Raw genomic sequence first — 16,792 nt, 5'->3', positions numbered from 1 at the left:
TCTCCTTCTCCTCCCCGTCCTTCCACATTGGCACTTCTGCTTTATTCTCAAATCGTCTGCTCCTCTGCGTCTCCCTCTCCTCTGAACCCCTCCTGTGTCTTCCCTGCTCCTCAGCCCGTGTCCCCTTGCCCCAGCTCACAGCTCGTTTCTCCCTGCTCTTTCCTCTCTCTCTCCCTCCTCTCGTTGCTTGCCGTCTCCTCCCTCGTGCTTCTCCACCACTCCCTCTTCCTCTCCTTTCAGCGGCAGATCGGTCAACGCGCTCAAAATTCCTCCAAGAAAATGTCTCGGACGAACAAACCTGGTGAGGACATCACGCTAATTGAAGCCGCTGACTGACTTTTGTTCCTCCCCCTCATCCCTTCCCCATCCTGATCTCCTCCTCCTCCTCCTCCTCCTCCCCACTTTTTCCTTTCCTTCCCTCTCCCTCTCCCCTGCTCTCTTCTCCTCCTTCTCATTGCTCCCTGCTCTGCACTGCACTACCTTCTTCCCTCCTCTTCCTTCCGTCAATTTTTTGGTCCTTCAGCGAGCCTCCGCGAAAATGCTGCTTCTCCTCTCCTCAGCCGTTGGCCGCAGAATGACTCGCCGACCCATACGTCCCTTGCGCTTTCCATCATGGTAGGAGAAGAAGAAGGAGAAGGAGAAGGAGAAGGAGAAGGAGAAGGAGAATGAGGAGGAGGAGGAGGAGGAGGAGGAGGAGGAGGAGGAGGAGGAGAGAGGGATAGAAGGAAAATGGAGATGTAGGCAGGAAAGGAGATCGCGGAGATTGAGGAAAGTTTGTATGGAGGAAGAGGCAGCAGGGGAAAGGTGGCGGGCTGGGAATGAGGATACCATGGCAGGCAGAGTAGAGAAAGAGGAGGAGCTAACAGATTTATCTGCAGGGCTCTCGACCATCGTCGCGTAGCGAGAACCTGCTATGAGCTCCTTCAGCTCCCCTCCTCAGCTCCCCTCCCCCTCTTGCCACGTCGTATCTCTTCTCCTTCCTTCACTCCCTCCCTCTTCCCTCCTCTCTCCCTCCCCCTCGATACCCTTTCTCCTCTTCATCTCTGTCCCCTTGCTTCTCTGTCCTTACCTCTCCGTCCACTCTCGATCTTCATCCTCTCTCCTCTATGTCGCCGTCTCCTCCCTCTCCTCTCCTCTCCCTCCCCCCTGTTTTCCAACCCCGAGGATGTAAATTGGCGAAATGGATTATCATGTCAAGGCTATAAATATTCGAACTACTACAGTCTGTTTGCAATCATTTCATTTGTTCAACTCCCCTGCCCCTCCTCTCCTCTCCCCTCCCCTCCTCTCCTCTCCTCTCCTCTCCTCTCCTCTCCTCTCCTCTCTTCCTCTTCCCTCAGTGACTCAACGAAGAAGAGAAGCTTCCTCCGCATCACAAGCGAAAGTCCCAGCTCCTCCTTCAGGGCAGCCTCATCCTTCGCCTGCTAATCATTAGCCCAAGACCCTCCCACCTCTTCTCTCCTCCTCTTCCTCCTTCTCCTTCTCCTGTTCTTCTCTTCTTGGTTTTGTCTCCTCCCCTTCGTTGTTCCTCTCCGCATACTTCTTGCATCTTTCACCCTCCCCTCCCCCCTCCTCTGTTACCGTCAGTGTCATCGCCACCATTCCGTCGATTTTCGCTCTCCTCGCAGCAGGTACGCATTCCTCCAGCCCTGCACAGGCAGAGTAAGAGTCAAAGTTGAGAGAGATACAGGATGTGGGGAATGTTGTTGTTGTTGTTGTTGTTGTTGTTGATGATGATGGTGGTGGTGGTGGTGGTGGTGGTGGTGATGGTGGTAGTGATGGTGGTGATGATGATGACGACGACGACGACGATGATAAGTGGGAAAGGTGGGAGCACGAAGGGACCTGCATCGCGCAGGGCGCAGCAGAACTCCTCCACGTTCCAGTCTCTCGGGTTTTCTCCTCTTGTCATGGTGATTCCAAAGTTTTCTTCCCACGACATGAGGTCAAAGTTGTCACTGCTCTCCTCCTCTTCTCCAGCCATCACAGCCGCTGCCGCCTCCTCGCTGTTGACCCGCCCCCCCAACCCAACCGCAGCTTCCTTAGCACTTCCATCCTTCATCGCGAGGAAGACGGAGGAGGAGAGGAGGAGGGAGGCGATGAGAGCGGGAGAGGTGTTGCCCACCACGATGCCGGAGGCAAGCACATCCAGCAGGCAGGCTGCAGATGTCGCAAGCAGGACTAGCCTGGAGCGGAAGCTTGGAATTCCTGCCTGGAGGATGAGGAGGGCGGCGCTGAGCTGCGTCATCTCAGTGATGAAGGAGGGCGAGTCAGGCGCTCCTACATGCACATGATGTCAGTAGGAATGGCAGCTGAGTCCATGCTCTCACCTAGCATGACGCCGAGCACGGGGATAGATACCATGGAGGCAGCCAGGGTTGCAACAGACGAGACGCTTCCTACCTGCGGTAGACATGAGCATGCTGAGCTGTCGCTTCCTCCTCCTCCTATGAATTCTTACTGGTTTTCCGTCGCTCCATGTGAGCAGCGAGCTTCCTTCTATGCTCGGACGCCATAATGCTCCACCCCCCCCGTCCTGTGACTTCTTTTGCATGCTCAGCTTGTACAAGCTGATCGCCGCCTGCCGCCTGCCATGGACCGCGGCGCTGGTAGCATGAAGGCAGCTCAGGCAGCTCGGATGAGGAGCGAAACATAGAGAAGGAGAGATCGTTGACATGGCGAGGGGAAGGGGAGGGAACACGTTGGCACCAGCTCGTAGCCTCGACTGACAATAGCGGCAATGCAGCAGGGAGGGAAAGGAGGTGGAAGGGGAGGAGAGAAGGAGGCAGGGGGAGGAAGATGAGAGGCAGGAAGAGGAAGAACAGGAGGAAGAGAAGGGAGGGCGGGAGAGCGGGTTGGCAGGAGGGGAAGGGGAAGGGAGGATAGGCTGAAGGAAAGAAGGTTCTTGAGGGGAGGGGAACTTTGAAACTTTGAAACTTGAAAACTTGGGAAGAGCGTTTACTAGAAACTTTAAGTTTCAAACTTTAATCGCACGTGCCCGTCCTCGCCTCTGCTGCTGCTGCTGCTTCTCCTCCTCCTCCTCCTCCCCCTTCCAACTTCTCTGCTCCTGAAGCTCCTGCAGCCCCACCAGCCTCTCCTTGCTCTCCTGCCTTTCCAGCCCCTCCTGTTCCTCCAGCCCCCCTGGCCCCTACGGCCCCTTCAGCTCACTGTGCCTTTAGCTCTGACCCTTCCCAACATATCCCGCGTTATGATTCATTTTCCTCCAACTTCATGGCCACCTTCATGGCAAGCGCTGGGACCAGACGGCTGAACGGACTGGATAGCGTCTACAAGATGTGATTCTATCTACTCAGTGTCGATGACATCAAAACAAAATATCTGAAGTTTTGATCCGAGACAGAAGGTAAGAAGGAATGTTCCACCTTCCCCTCCCTCCCTCCCTCCCTCCCTCCCCTACCACATCATCAAAACATGCTGGAGATGACAATTCTTCTGTTTCCTGAAAGTCGCATCGCGTTATCGCACATGTTGAGCGACCGGACTAGAGTCTCTGAGGCATTTTCATCCCCATCCCCCTCCCCCCCTCCCTCGCCCTAGCAGTTCCTGACGTCTGTCACCAGGATACCGAATCTCTCGCCTTTCTCTCAATGCAGTACGTCGTCAGTGCAAGTACATGACCGCATCCTGGTAAGATCCGCAGAGACGTTTTGCATGCAGTCCAGAGCAACGTTGATGATGAAACAATCTCATTAGTTATCCCTGTCTGAAATGGTGTGTGGTAATACCGCTGCGCTCAGGCGCTGATGTGGATGACTTGGTTGAAACGTGCACGTGTTGTTGATGGTCGAGAGCTAGAGATGAATTCAACCTGACTGCTCATGCAGAGCTGCTGTTGAGCGAGCTAGGTCCCTTGCGGACTGGGACTCGAACTGCGATAAGCGAATGGTTATCACAGCCCTCGGTACATAGCAGTTGGATGTAGAAAGGGCAGACAGCAGGGTTTGTTGTTTGAAGGGCGAGTGCTTGTCAATGTCAATGAAGGGCGAGTGCTTGTCAAACTTTGACGTTCATTCCAACGAGTCAAGGAACTCATCAAGACTCTTGGACAACTTCTTGCCGCATAGTGGGATGGTTCGAAGTAGCTCCACCATCGGGTTTGGCTTGTCGTCATCCTCATCTTCCTCCTGCCAAACACGTCAGCACACGTTTCTCCGTCGCATCCTCCCCCCATCCTCCTCTTCACTCCATCTCCTCCCCCGCTGTTCCAGCCTCATCCTCCACATCTCCGTCTCACCGGCAGCGGCGTCTTCATTGGCTTCTCCTCCTCCTCGGGCTTCTTAGAGACAGGCTGTATCCTCCCGGCCGGTCGCTTGCCCCGGTAGTCCTTGGACTCGAAGCAAACTCGGTACCCCTCCTTGACCTCCTTGTCTGGCGGGTCGGTGAACTCAGGGATCATGCAGCGGTACGAGGTGCAGCTGTTGCAGTAGACTTTGCCGTTCCACAGGCAGTGGAACTGCTCGGGTGCCTTCTCCTTGAGGTCGAACCGGACGTCGCAGAAGCCGTCGAGGGGCTGATCCTCGTCCTCCTCTGGGGTGATGCCGTCCCTGTTCACTCTGCCATGGCACTGGCGCGTCAGCTCCTTGGGCTCCATCCAAACGCCTCCTCTGACGAGGGTCATGCAGTTCCTGCCCGTGCTCGCCTCCAGGGCAGCTCTGACTCTGATCGCCGTCCTCCCCGACTCGTCCGACTGCTTCTCACCCGGCTTCGGCTTTTGCACGGCCTTTGGGAGGCAGTTGAAGATCCAGGGGTCCGCGGCATGCAGCCGGCAGGGGTCGTCGAGGAGCTTCACGTTGTACATCCCCTTGGGCCCGTCCATCTCTTGGAACTTGCTCTCTAGGATCGCCTGCATCTCCTTCCACTTGTACCGGAAGTTTCCTCCCCATCGGAAGAAGTCATGCATCTCTACGTTGTTGGACTTGAGCATGCCCACGTCCCACGCGCAGTTGGCACCGACGGGCACGCGAGCGTTGATGGAATTGATGCCTCCGTGCTCCTTGTAGAGGTACTTGCCTGCGCAGTGAGTGAGGGAAGGGGAACAAGGCAACTGTCGCAGAGTGGAGTGTGACGAGGAGGGATAGGGAGGAAGGAGAGTCCACAAAGAAGGAGGGATCGGGCGAGGGAAGGCGATCCGCACAACAAGCAGCAGGTAGTCGTCGGCTGTCCCACGAGCAGGGCAACTCAAGCATCAAATACTTCTCCTCACCTTCAGGGTTCTTGGGAGGGATCCTATGGACTCCCTTGAAGCCCGTGATGGCGTTCTGGTCCGGGCACTCCCATCTCCCGAGCGGTTGGTCGAGATCGTGCAGCGGGTCCTTCAAGTTCTGAATCGGCATGGCGCCCAGGTGGGCCTTCCTCTTTGCGATCTTGGCCGGTTCATTCGCAAACACGACCTTGGTCTCATGGTGCGTCAGTTTCTGCCTTGCTGAGAAGCACTTGAGGCAGATCGGTTTGCCGAAGTGCGAGTCCTCAATCTCCTTTCTCAGCAGGCGGATCTTGTCCTCGTAGGCCAGCTGCCGATTGACCTCTTTTTCCCTCTCCTTCGCCATGGCCCTCTCCTTCTCCTTCTCCTTCTTCGGGTCAACCACGACCTCCTCTCCTTCCCCCTCCTCGTTTTCCTTCTTCTTGATCTGAGACTTGAACCTCGCTGCCTGTGCCGTGAGGGACCGAACAACGTTGTCAACCTTCTCAGCCACGTTGAGGTTCTTGAGCAGGCCGTCCAGCCAGTGCTCCTCCTCCCTCATGAGGATGTCAAGGATGTACTCGCGTCCAATCTCGTACCCATACTCCTCCAACCTCGCTTGGTACGACGTCACTTCCTGAGTGAACGCGTGCCCGCACTCGTAGCAGATGACTTTGGGCTTGCCGAAGTAGGGGACGTCGGAAAACTCCTCGTTAGTCTCCTTGCACACCTTCTGCTCGATCCACTCGACCGACTGAGGCCCATGCTCGGCCTTGGGGAAGATCTCCTTGTTAGGAGTGAGGTGAAGCATGTGCTGGACGGTACCGGTGACCATGTCCGTGACCAGCATCTCCAAGCAGAACGCTACTGCACCCCCGGTCTTCCAGCCTCCAGCAACGAACTCCTTGGCCTTGAGCTCTGGCGTTGGCTTCCAGATTTCCTCCGCAGGGGCGTCTTCATCCTTCTCCCCGCCTTCGGCTCCACCTGCAGCGCCAGCAGGGCCTTCGGGAAGGTTGTCGAATTCGTCTCTACCGAACTCAAAGATCTCGAGAGGAAGGAAGAAGCGCTGCAGTCCGGGTCAGGATGCCACGAGGGCAGGAGGAGAGTTGGCCTGACCTTGCCGAAGCATCTTTGCTTCGGGGTGAAGAGAGCCAAGCACTGAGAGCTCCACTCGAATTGCTTCTTGTTGATCTTCAGGTCGGGGCTGGGGAAGAACATGGGCTCGAAGCTGGCAACGACGCGTCAACAAGGCGTCCACGATCATGAAGTCAACGATCTCACGGGATCTTATCAGGATGGTTGACATCAGTATCTCCAGGGTTGAACTTCTTGATACCAAGACGGAATGATTGCTTCATGTAGTAACCCAGCTCGACCTGATCGTCGTCATCCATCACAACAGGGCAAAGATGTGAGGATGGAGCATACCTGATTCTTGGAAGAGTGCAGGAACAAGGAGATAAATTTCCCCGCTTTCTGCACTTTGGCCGGGTCTGCACCTTTCTGATAGCCGCTCGGATAAAGTGTGAAGTACCTGCGGGCGACGCGAGTCAACAACCACGGCACCTCAGGTTTGACTCACCATTCTCCATCACTTTTGAATTCTGAAGACGTCAACTTCTTGTCTGGCCCGATCGACTCAGACAGTCGTTTCAAATCGTACACCACCCATATCGTCCTCTCGTATCCCAAGGGGGTGAGATGCCCCTCCTTCTTGGGCTTGTTCGTTCTGATATTGCTCACCGCTAAGATTGTGATTTCAATGTCGATATAACTACAACACAATCAGGTCAGACAGGAGAGGTCTCCTTGATTCATGTTCGACTCACCCATCCTGCACTTTCGTCCTTGCTTCCTCGGGAACCGATCCATCCTTCTCAGGCTTGTAGAACCCCAACATGAGCCCGGACTTCCAACTATACAACTGACCCATATCGAGCAGCTTCTCCCAACCCCAAGAGTGATCTATGTTAGTGTACATCTGAGAGAGCTCCTGCATGATGGGCTCTGCACTGGGCGGCTTGTCAGCTGCCGCCTCCCCACCGCCTTCTCCTCCGCCAGACTTAGACCCCGAGGCTCCAGACCTCTTGCTCGTGCTCTTCGCTTGGGATCCCTTCCCCGACTTGTTCGACTTCTTTGAAGTTGGCTTCACGGTAGAGACCTCCGTCTTGGCGCTTCCGGCATCGTCTTCATCATCGTCGTCCTCAGCAACTTCCGGCTTCGGCTTGGGTTTGTTCTCCTTGGCTGGAGCTATGGTCAACACAGGCAGACACGAGAGGACAGCACGCACCGGAGCCCAGAGGAGGAGGTTTCGGTCTTATAACAACATTCACAGTAGCAAAGGCAGAGACGGTCACTTTGGTGGGCTCCTGCTTGTCGACGCCTTTGTTCTCGCAATCGAAGTTCGTAACGTAGAGAGAAGCATAGTCAGGGTCAGTGAACCCCTTAGGGAAGTAGTTCGCCTTCCAGTTGCTCTTCTCTCCCACACGTACGATAGGAGAAGTGACACACTGACCGAAACTAGGAGGAAAGTTAGACAGCTCGTCATACACATTCTTCCCTTCCTAGAATGTAAACTGCTTCTAATGCCTCTGTTTGATCCACCGTGCTCCTGGTTTCCCAAATCTCTGTTCTCCCTCCTCCTTCTAGTTGTTTGAGTGTAAGTTTCATCCACTACAATTGCTGTCCTCCTCTCCTCTTCTCCTTCGTCTCCTGCTCCTGCTCTTGCTCCTGCTCCTGCTCCTGCTCTTCCTGCTCCTGCTCCTGCTCCTGCTCCTGCTCCAGCTCCAGCTCCTCCTCTCATCATACCTGACTGTATTCACTCGTCCCACTCGCCACACGAACGTCGTCTTCTCCCCCTCCGACGTGCATGAGATGATCGTGCTGCTGAAGCCCGGCATTCTCAAGAGACACCAAAGTCCACCACCCCTACCCCATGGAAATACCCCACCCATCCTTGAAACCCACCCACCCCCACCTTCGACTCATACTGGATCCATCCTACGGCAGGTCGTGATGATGATCTCCTTACTACCCCTACCCCCAGTTATCCAGACACTGTCAGGTTGCTACTAAGATGCCCCCCATCGTCCTCTGTCCTGAACCCCTGCTTCTCTTTCTCACCCTACCCCCTATCCTTGTCTACCCACCCCTCTGGTTTGCCTTCCAGAATTCATTTCTATCTGGTGTAGCGAGATGGGGTAGGTGGTCGCTGATGATAGAAGGAGAAACAAGGGGTACTCATAGGGTCGTGGAGGTGGGTGGGTACTTTGACTTTTTTTTTCTGGATACGCATTTTCAGTGAAGGGAATTTTAACGCGGGACTTTTTGGGTCCCTGGGGAGAGAACGGGAAGAGCGAGTGCGGGGAGAGAGGGTAGAGGGGAGAGTACGAGGGTAAGACAGGGGGAGAGGGAGAGAGGAGAACAGGAGGAGAGGAGGAGAGGTGCTGAAGAGCTTCGAGTGGCTCAGATTAGGACCTGAAGGCAAGGGACAGCACTGATATTCCAAGAACGTAGAGATGACGAACGAACTAAGATCTCTTCATCTCTGACGGAGGGAATCATGACTTTCTCACATGCTCTTATGCTCTACTGCCTCCTGGCTTTGTTGCAACCAGTTGAGGTTCTGAGCTCGGACGCATGCTTGCAGGAGAGATTGAGCGTGCAGTGCCGAGCAAACTCTACGTTTGCAAGCACTAGCTTCCAAACCTTGAGGTGTGCTCCTAAGGTTTGCAGGAACATTCCCTTACTGGCGAATGGAACTGTGTCTCCATCTACCGGAGTGATTCCGATTGGAAGCAGCCTTCTGTTACTTTGTAACAAAGGATTTCGTCTTACCGGGCCTGGATCGCCCGTGCCCAAATGCTTGTCCAGCTGCTCGTTCGAGCTGGGGATGACGTGCGAGATGGTTCGATGTCCTCCTTTCGTTGACGCGTTCGGGGACAGCGCGCTCATGAACCGATCTCTGCTCTATGGCGAGTCCATGACCGTCACCTGCAAACCGGGGTACAGGAGCTCTGCCTCCCTACCGACAGGCGGCTTTCCTTGCTCCACGTCATACACCAAGCTCTGCTCGGAGACGGGGCAGCTTGAGGATGCGAGCACGCACTGTGTCCCTGTGACTTGCCCGCGATACGACGCTGGCAGCGACTCGTTGAAATGTCTCACCAGCGACTGCGGACCAGCTGAAGGAACCATCATCGCCGCGGTCACCGACCCTGCTCCTGCCACCTTCACCAGCACCAAGGAAATCGTATGCAATGCAGGATACGACAGAGTTGATGCCGGCAAGTCGCCGAGATGCAACGAAACCTGTCAGTACAGCAACAACTCTCAAGCGTGCAGACCGCTGTCATGCCCGCTGCCTGACCTGACAGGGTTTCGGATGGAGTTCGAGCAAGGCGTGACAGGGTCGATTCCTTACTTGTCGACCGTGTCGCTATCCTGCTTTCAAGGGTTTGTGTTCCAGTCATCCTCCGGCCTCAGCTGCGTCAGGAGCAGGACCCTCACTTGCTCGCTGGTGGACGGGAGCAGAACGGAGCTGACGCCTGCTATCAGTACCTTGTCTTGCTCCCCCTTGACCTGCCCCCCTCTCAACCTCAGCCATGCCCAGTACAGCAAGTTGCAGGATCCCATGTACGGGCAGACGGTCGATGTGGTCTGTGACAGAGGATACGCGCTACCCTCATCTGGTTTGACCTGCGACAAAGTCTCCTCCTTCACAGCACAGTGTTTTGATTGCTCCTTTCGGCTCAAGGGTGACGGCAGTCCAGTCAGCTGCAATCGGGCCCCTTGTCCTGCCTTCCCTCACTCGATCCTCAACGGTCATCTTGCCAGGGCTGGCGTCATTTATCCCGGGGAGACGACGAAGATTGACTGTGAGGTCGGCACTCAGCTGGGGCAGGGAGGGGAGACGAGTTTGACAGTCTCCTGCCTCTCCAACTGCTCTTGGGACCTTCAAAGGGACGTGACCTGCTACAGGAAGATGTGCCCTGCTCTTGTCCTGCCTGCCAACAGCCAGATCGAGAGGGCAGTGTCCTACACATCCAGCGCGATTGAATATGTGAGAAGAGGGAGAGTAGAGGAGGCACTGCTCCTTTCGTTTGAGAGGATGATCGGAGTGGATCTCTTTAGAGGGTGTGATGTTGCTAGGATGTTTCGTTGAGTTTTCCCTTGCTGATGCAGGATGCGGTGACGAAAGAACTGAAGATGTACCACAACGATTCAATCATCGTGAAGTGCAACGTACGTTTGACTAGTTCTCCTCCTCCCTGGCTTACCCCCTTGGTCAGAGCGGATATATGGTTGACGCTCGACCGGACGATGCTAGGTAAGGAAGTGCTTGTGATAGAGAATTTGCTGCTGGATAGCAGAGCTGAGAATCGATATCCCATGGTGGAGATGCTGATGGATACGAGGAGACGACTGGCATTTTGCTTTTTGAGCAGTTTGTGAGAAGTCAAAACAGGTTCTGTAAGACAACTTTCAACCTCTCTTGTTTCAACGGCTCTTTCGTCGGGATGTCAAAATGTGTTCCCTACCAGTGCGGGTCAGTGTCGTGTCCTGCTCCTGCTCAATCTCCTGCCCCTTACAAATTAACTCCCTTCCTCCGTCCATCCCTCCTCCCTCAACTTTCCCTCGCTCACTTCCCTTCGTGCTCTTTGTCCTGCTTTCAGGGACAACATGCAGAGATTACATCTGACCTGAAAATCTTTCAGCTGCGGTTTTGGTCTCCCCTGCGAGCGTTTCAATCAAGATACCAACGCTCTTCCTCTGCCCTCCTATGTCGACTCAGGTCTTGCATCTCCTGCCTGGCCCTGCAAAAGAATTCTTTTCTGTTACAATCTGATGTGATTGATGGTTAGATGCTGAACTGACTTGATTTCATGTGGGAGCAGGAAAACTTGTGGAAGTTCGGTGCAAGGATGGATATCGGGCGGCTCAGTCTGGGAGCAAGTATGCAACCTGCAGCGACCCTTCAGGCTACAGCCTGTTGTGTTCGGATTGCTCTTACAACTCAACGTCAATGAGGTACATCTTCATTACATGTTTGTTCATGTCATGCGATCGTGGATATCTTGTACCATTCATCATCTCTTCACGCACATGATTCTACATGATACATGTTTTGTTGTCATCTCCTCCGGAACGATAATCGACTCTTAACCTTGCTGATGGTCCTGACTGGGTCTCCTCACTACAGATGCCTCCCTCTCTCGTGCCCATCATGGTACCAAGTGCTTGCTGACATGCTAAGTAAGTGAGATTGCATGCAGGAACCAAGTCAGCGCGAGCAGGAACTCTAGCTCTGACAGTGCTGGAGTTGTTCCTGTTGACTCGACTATCCTTGTTGTCTGCGATGAGGGATTCCGAGCAATGGGGTGAGAAAATCAATTTTGAAATAAGGCCGTGATGTGATTCTTGACATATCTCTTTCAACTGCCTGCCGCCTGCCTGTTTTGTTTGTTTGTTTCACTGATTGATTGTTTCTTAATCTCCTCCATGCTGTATTTTGCTTGAATTTGCCTGTTATGGATTCTTGCTCCAACCTTCTCAAAACTTTGGTCTGAAACCTTGTTCTTGTTCTTCTGACTCGTTCACCTTGCAGCTCTCAGTCTCGTCAGACGACGGTCAAGTGCACGTCTACTTGTCAGTTCAACGTGACTCAGGCTTGTCTTCCTATCTTCTGCAACTCGTCGACGATAAAAGACGGGAAAGCTGTGAGTCAAACAAGAGAATCATACCTGAATTTCTTACATGCAAGTTTGTAGATCCCAACCAATAACAGCTCCCTTGTTCAACACAACACGGAGGTCGGACAAGTGCAGGATGACAGGAGAATTCTAACGGATCTTCTTCCGTTTCCAGGTGTTTGTTTCTTGCAACCAAGGGTATCACGTGCCTGGCCCTTCAAGTTGCAACACGAATTACACAGCCTTGTGCTACGATGGGATGTTTGTTTCCAGCAAGGTGAGGACGGGAATTCTCACCTCAACGGACGATGCTGACTTCAGCGATAAACCTGCTCTGCAGACCTGCGTTGCTATCACAACCTCGGATTGTGGCTGCGGCATCGGAGCATGCAGGCAGTATCAGCTCAGGACGGGAGGTACGACGAGTTTCTTATAATCTCGCACATGATTTGTGGAATGGACTTGACTGTAACGTTGAGATGATCTTCACATTGTGATTTGCGTTTGAGATCACTTGTGAGTCATCATGTGTTAGTTGTTGTCTCAGAGCATTCTTGAGGTTGTTTTGCGATGTTCTCATTGATCGCTTCAGAGCTGAATGTCTCTCCCAACATCTCCATCAGCCATGGCTCCCTCGCCCGCGTCGAGTGCGCGCCAGGTGCTCTTCCTCTCCCTTCACCTCCTGCTGCTCTAACTTCACCTCCTGCTCCTGCTCCTCTGCCTTTACCTCCTGCTCCTTCTGATCCTCCTCTTTCTCCTGCTCTCCTCACACTCTATCCAGGGTTCAGAGCGTCTCCTGTCTCCAGTTCAACTCCGCCGACCTGTCAAGCATCCCGTGAGTTCAACTTCACGTGCAACGACTGCAAACTTGAGACGGACATGGCGTGCTCGCCTGCTGTCTGCCGCTTCTACAATGGGAGTGATCAGGTGCCATATCCTCCTTCCTTCCCTACCTCCTCCTCTGTCTGATTTTCCCTCCTCTCTTCCCCGTAGTTGTTCCAACTCCTCCTGCTCCCTCCCTCTTTGTCTTCCCCTCTCCTCTCTATGCTCGTGAACTCCTCCTCCTCCCTCTCTCCCTCTCTCCTTCTCTCATCTCTACATTTGTGAATTTCTCCTCCTCCCCTTCTTCCTCTTCTTCATCCTCCTCGTCCTCCTCCTCTTCTTCCTCTTCTTCCCCATCCCCGTCTCCCTTTCTCCATCCTTCCTCTCATCTTTTCGCAAAAGTTTCCCAGCTCTGCCCCGATCGCGCAGGCTGTCACCTTATCCTGCCCCTTCGGTTTCCGCGCCTTCTCCTCTGACAGAGGTACAGAGGAAGCAGCCCGATCAATTTCTCATCATCCCTTACCTGCTTCCTCCTCCTCAGGCTCCTCCTCCTCCTACACCGCCACCTGCAGTGACACCTGCTCCTTCCTACCCTCGTCAACGGACGTCTGCAGGCCCATACGATGCCCTCCACTCTTCCTTGGGAATCTTTTTGCCTCCTCTAATCAGTCGCAGCTCGCTGCCCTCTACCACGGGGACTCGCTCAACGTCTCTTGTCTCCCCGGCTATCAGATCCAGGGCTCCCGCTGCCAGACCTGGAGGACGGTGACGTGTCAGGACGGACAGCTCCCGTCGGTAGCGTGTGAGGCTATCGCATGCAATTGCAGCGCCTCCACCTGTAGAGGCCCCGAGGATGAGGGAGCGTTGACAGTCAATCTCTCCTCCCCTCTCCTCAACAGAGGACGGACCAACGTCACCTGCAAGGAAGGCTTCCGAGCTGCTGCTTCCAACGCCTCCTCCTCCTCCTGCTCCCTTCCCCGCTGGTACCCTGTGGAGTGCGTCGACTGCTCGCTGCAGACGGCTGCCAGCTGCAAGAGGGTGAGCTGCGGGCCAGTTAGGATGGTTGGAGCAGAGGCAAGGGTTCTGGCTGACCCAGTCAGTGGTGAGGTCCTCTACAACGAGAGCGTTACATACTCCTGTCCTCTTGGGCACAGGCTGTACGACAGGAACGCCGACTCGTCCTCCTCCATCACGTTCCACTGTGAGGCAGACTGCAGCTACACCAACTCCTCCTCCTCGCTCTCCTCCTCCTCGTCTTCGCTCTCCTCTTCCTCCTCCTCCATCTGCTACAGGGTCAGCTGCGAGGAGCTGACCGCTCTCCCCAACGCCAGCGTGAAGGCGACAGGAGGAGGGAACCTGACCGGCCTGCTCTTCGGTGACGAAGTGGAGGTCACGTGTGACGGTCAGCTCGTTAGCCTCCAGCACCTCCAGCAGGGCCGCTGCGTCCGTCAGTGGAACGTCTCCTGCAACGACCAGGGTAAGTTCGACAGGAGCGGCTGCTCCCTCCCAACCTGCGAGTGCGGGGGAACAGCCTGCGGCCTGCTGTCCCTGCCGTCTCTGCACGTGAACCTCTCTAGCCTCCCCGCTCCTCTCCTCCCCAGCGGCGGCAGCGTGTACGCCCGCTGCCCACAAGGGTACCGAGCAACGAGTCCCAACAACTCCAGCAGCTCCTGCTCCGACGATGCCCAGGTGCTACTGGGGTGTCGGAACTGCTCCGTGGCTGCGGACAAGATCTGCGCTCCCGTCCTCTGCTCTCTCAGCTTTCAGGACGACAACTTGATATGGATCAACTCCTCCTCCTCCTCCTCCTCCTCTGCCTCCGCAGTCTTCCAACAGGTCATCGCCTTCACCTGCAGACCTGGCTTCCGCCCAGCCAGCTCTTCGTGCTCCTCTCAACGCTGCCCCGCTCGATCGCCGAACTCATCCTTTCTCACATGCCAGCAAGACTGCCAGTTCGCTCCCCCGTCCCCTCGCTGCCTTCCAGTCACCTGCAACGTCTCGGATCTGGCAGTACCCCGAGGGAGCATCTCGGACGGGAGGCAGGTGTATCGATCGGGAGAGAACCTGACTGTTGTCTGCGATGCTGGGTACATGTCGGAGGAGAACTCCAGGATCAACAGTAAGTGCGACAAGAGCTTCACCGCCGTCTGCAACCTCGATGGTACTTGGAGCGCTGCTTCAAGGTGTTCCGCGATCAGATGCAACGTCAGTTACTACAGGGCAAGCAAGTTGGTCGAACTAGGAGGGAAGTTGGACTGTGGGAAGGGATACATATCTGACGTGGAGGACGCGTTGGTCTGCAAGGACGATTGTTCGATCAACAGCACGTTGCCCTGCCGGCCGAGAGAATGTCCAGTTGTTGAGGTCACAAACGCGTCTGTGGTGGGAAGAAACGGATCTCTGAATGTCTTGTTCGGCGATCTTGTGACGTACAAGTGCAATGATGGGCTTGTTGTGTCAAGACAGTTTGAGATGTTTGCAAAGAACAACTGCAGTGATGAATTCACTGTCATGTGTCAGGTACAACAACCTTTGCTCTGCTCTGCTCTGCTCTGCTCTCTCCTTCCCTCCTCTCTCCTTCTGCTCCGCTCCCCTCCTCTCTTCCTTTGAGCCAACGCGGGCATGACCCCATCACTCCAGGACAATGGCACCCTCCAACTTGTCTCCTCCTTCACTTCAGTCTGCCTGCCACCGTCCTGCCCACCCTACTTCACTCTGGACAGTCTCGTTGAGATCAGCAACAGCACCACAAGCTCTGCTGCCTTCGGTTCAACGATGAACTTGACATGTCGGCAAGGGAGCAGGTTTGACTCGAGCCCAACCGTCGCATCGGCTGCTGTCACGTGCGGAGGAGAAGGAGAGGGCAGATGCTCGTGGAGCAAGGCCCCAAGATGCGTTCCCATCACCTGCAGATACTCTCCTCCTGCAAACTCCCTTCTTCTGGACGTGAGTTGCCTCTTGTCCCCGTCCTCGCCCTCGCTCTCGTCTCTTGTCTCTTTTCACTCGTCCTCGTCCTAATCTACTTCCTCCTTTTTGTGACCGTCCTCCTCCCATCTCCTCCCTCCTTCTCCTCCTTCTCCTCCTTCTCCTCCTTCTCATCCTTCTCCTCCTTCCTCCCTCCCCCTCGAGCTCCTGCTGCTGCTGCTGCTCCTCCTCCTCCTCCTCCTTCTCTTTCTCCTGACCTCCCCCACAGGTGAACGCAACGTTGAGGGAGCACCCCATAGGATCGAGGGTGGCGGGAAAATGCATTGACGGGTATCAGACGACGGCAAGCAGCAACTGCAGCAGCGACTTCGAGAACGTTTGTCAGCAGACGGGAGAGTTCTCAAGTACCCAATGCCTTCCAGCTTTTTGCCCTCCATACTCCCAGCAGCTCAGGACGTTTCTCAGCTCCTTCAACGAGGCAGCGCTGGGGCCGTTCGTCCTCCCTCCCTCTCCTCTTCTCAACTCGAGTTACAACACCTCCCTGCTCCTTTCTTGTCCCCTTGAAGCGCTTCCTCTCAACGTCGCGACCGGGCAGTTCCTCCCGTCTCCGTTCCCCGTCTCGTGCTCGCCCGCGTGCAGCTGGGACAGGATCGTCGTTTGTAAGCTCATCTCCTGCTCTCTTGACAACCTGCCGCTGCTGCAGGCCGCCGGTGAGATCAGGATAAGACATGGCAGGCGCAAGGGAGCCCTGACTTTCCCTCCCTCCTCGCAGGTTTCAACGTCGAGCAAGGAGAGGTAGTCGACGGCAGAGTGTCAGTCCGCTACAACCACTTCCTCAACCTGTCCTGTGGGGAGGGGGAGGAGGTGGTTGAGAGCGCAGGCAACTTCATCGTCCCTGACCTTCCCGGTCTTGGTTACATCAATGTCTACGTGCGGCAGACGTTCTCAGGTTGCGATGTTCCCCTTGCCAGCCTTCTTCTCTCCTCCTCCCCCTTCCTAACTCGTCTACCCTCCTCTTCCCCTCCTTGATAGGCTCCCCTCCTCCCTTCCTCTCTTCTTTTCCTTGATCGCCACTTGCTCGTCTACCTCGCTCTCCTCCTCCTCTTGACCTCGTCTCGTCAATTGCTTCCAGTCTTCCTCTGGTCCCTTGTCC

General features: G+C 55.1%; 3 protein-coding genes across 3 annotated transcripts in view; 1 reads left to right on the top strand and 2 right to left on the bottom strand.

The window, feature by feature from the left end:
- Positions 1-1,431: 1,431 nt before the first annotated feature.
- On the bottom strand, positions 1,432-2,677 carry GUITHDRAFT_135564 (hypothetical protein; the record flags this gene model as incomplete). Its single annotated transcript, XM_005836788.1, has 4 exons — positions 1,432-1,649; positions 1,846-2,280; positions 2,331-2,403; positions 2,462-2,677. 4 exons carry the CDS (start codon positions 2,675-2,677, stop codon positions 1,432-1,434), a joined length of 942 nt encoding a protein of 313 aa, XP_005836845.1.
- A 1,351-nt stretch (positions 2,678-4,028) lies between these two features.
- Positions 4,029-8,100, bottom strand: GUITHDRAFT_135563 (hypothetical protein; the record flags this gene model as incomplete). Its single annotated transcript, XM_005836787.1, has 10 exons — positions 4,029-4,145; positions 4,256-5,031; positions 5,225-6,266; positions 6,317-6,428; positions 6,482-6,576; positions 6,629-6,734; positions 6,783-6,974; positions 7,030-7,450; positions 7,491-7,720; positions 8,009-8,100. The coding sequence occupies 10 exons, from the start codon at positions 8,098-8,100 to the stop codon at positions 4,029-4,031; spliced, it is 3,183 nt and encodes a 1,060-aa protein (XP_005836844.1).
- Positions 8,101-8,762: 662 nt separating this feature from the next.
- The window catches only part of GUITHDRAFT_135562 (hypothetical protein), a gene marked incomplete at both ends in the record, with an annotated part of 8,316 nt that continues 286 nt past the window's right edge, over positions 8,763-16,792 (top strand). Inside the window, 20 exons of the mRNA XM_005836786.1 lie at positions 8,763-8,822; positions 8,850-8,914; positions 8,936-10,262; positions 10,385-10,444; positions 10,492-10,529; positions 10,668-10,748; positions 10,918-10,994; positions 11,098-11,230; positions 11,476-11,580; positions 11,808-11,919; positions 11,971-12,012; positions 12,068-12,169; positions 12,233-12,308; positions 12,485-12,550; positions 12,674-12,819; positions 13,144-13,195; positions 13,256-15,234; positions 15,355-15,660; positions 15,908-16,349; positions 16,412-16,588. Of these exons, the coding sequence (XP_005836843.1) occupies positions 8,763-8,822; positions 8,850-8,914; positions 8,936-10,262; positions 10,385-10,444; positions 10,492-10,529; positions 10,668-10,748; positions 10,918-10,994; positions 11,098-11,230; positions 11,476-11,580; positions 11,808-11,919; positions 11,971-12,012; positions 12,068-12,169; positions 12,233-12,308; positions 12,485-12,550; positions 12,674-12,819; positions 13,144-13,195; positions 13,256-15,234; positions 15,355-15,660; positions 15,908-16,349; positions 16,412-16,588 (5,446 nt within the window). The remainder of the gene's footprint in view (positions 8,823-8,849; positions 8,915-8,935; positions 10,263-10,384; positions 10,445-10,491; positions 10,530-10,667; positions 10,749-10,917; positions 10,995-11,097; positions 11,231-11,475; positions 11,581-11,807; positions 11,920-11,970; positions 12,013-12,067; positions 12,170-12,232; positions 12,309-12,484; positions 12,551-12,673; positions 12,820-13,143; positions 13,196-13,255; positions 15,235-15,354; positions 15,661-15,907; positions 16,350-16,411; positions 16,589-16,792) is intronic.

Source organism: Guillardia theta (genome assembly GCF_000315625.1).
Source record: "Guillardia theta CCMP2712 unplaced genomic scaffold GUITHscaffold_16, whole genome shotgun sequence".
Lineage (NCBI taxonomy): Eukaryota > Cryptophyceae > Pyrenomonadales > Geminigeraceae > Guillardia > Guillardia theta.
This window is presented reverse-complemented; position numbering and strand designations above follow the sequence as displayed.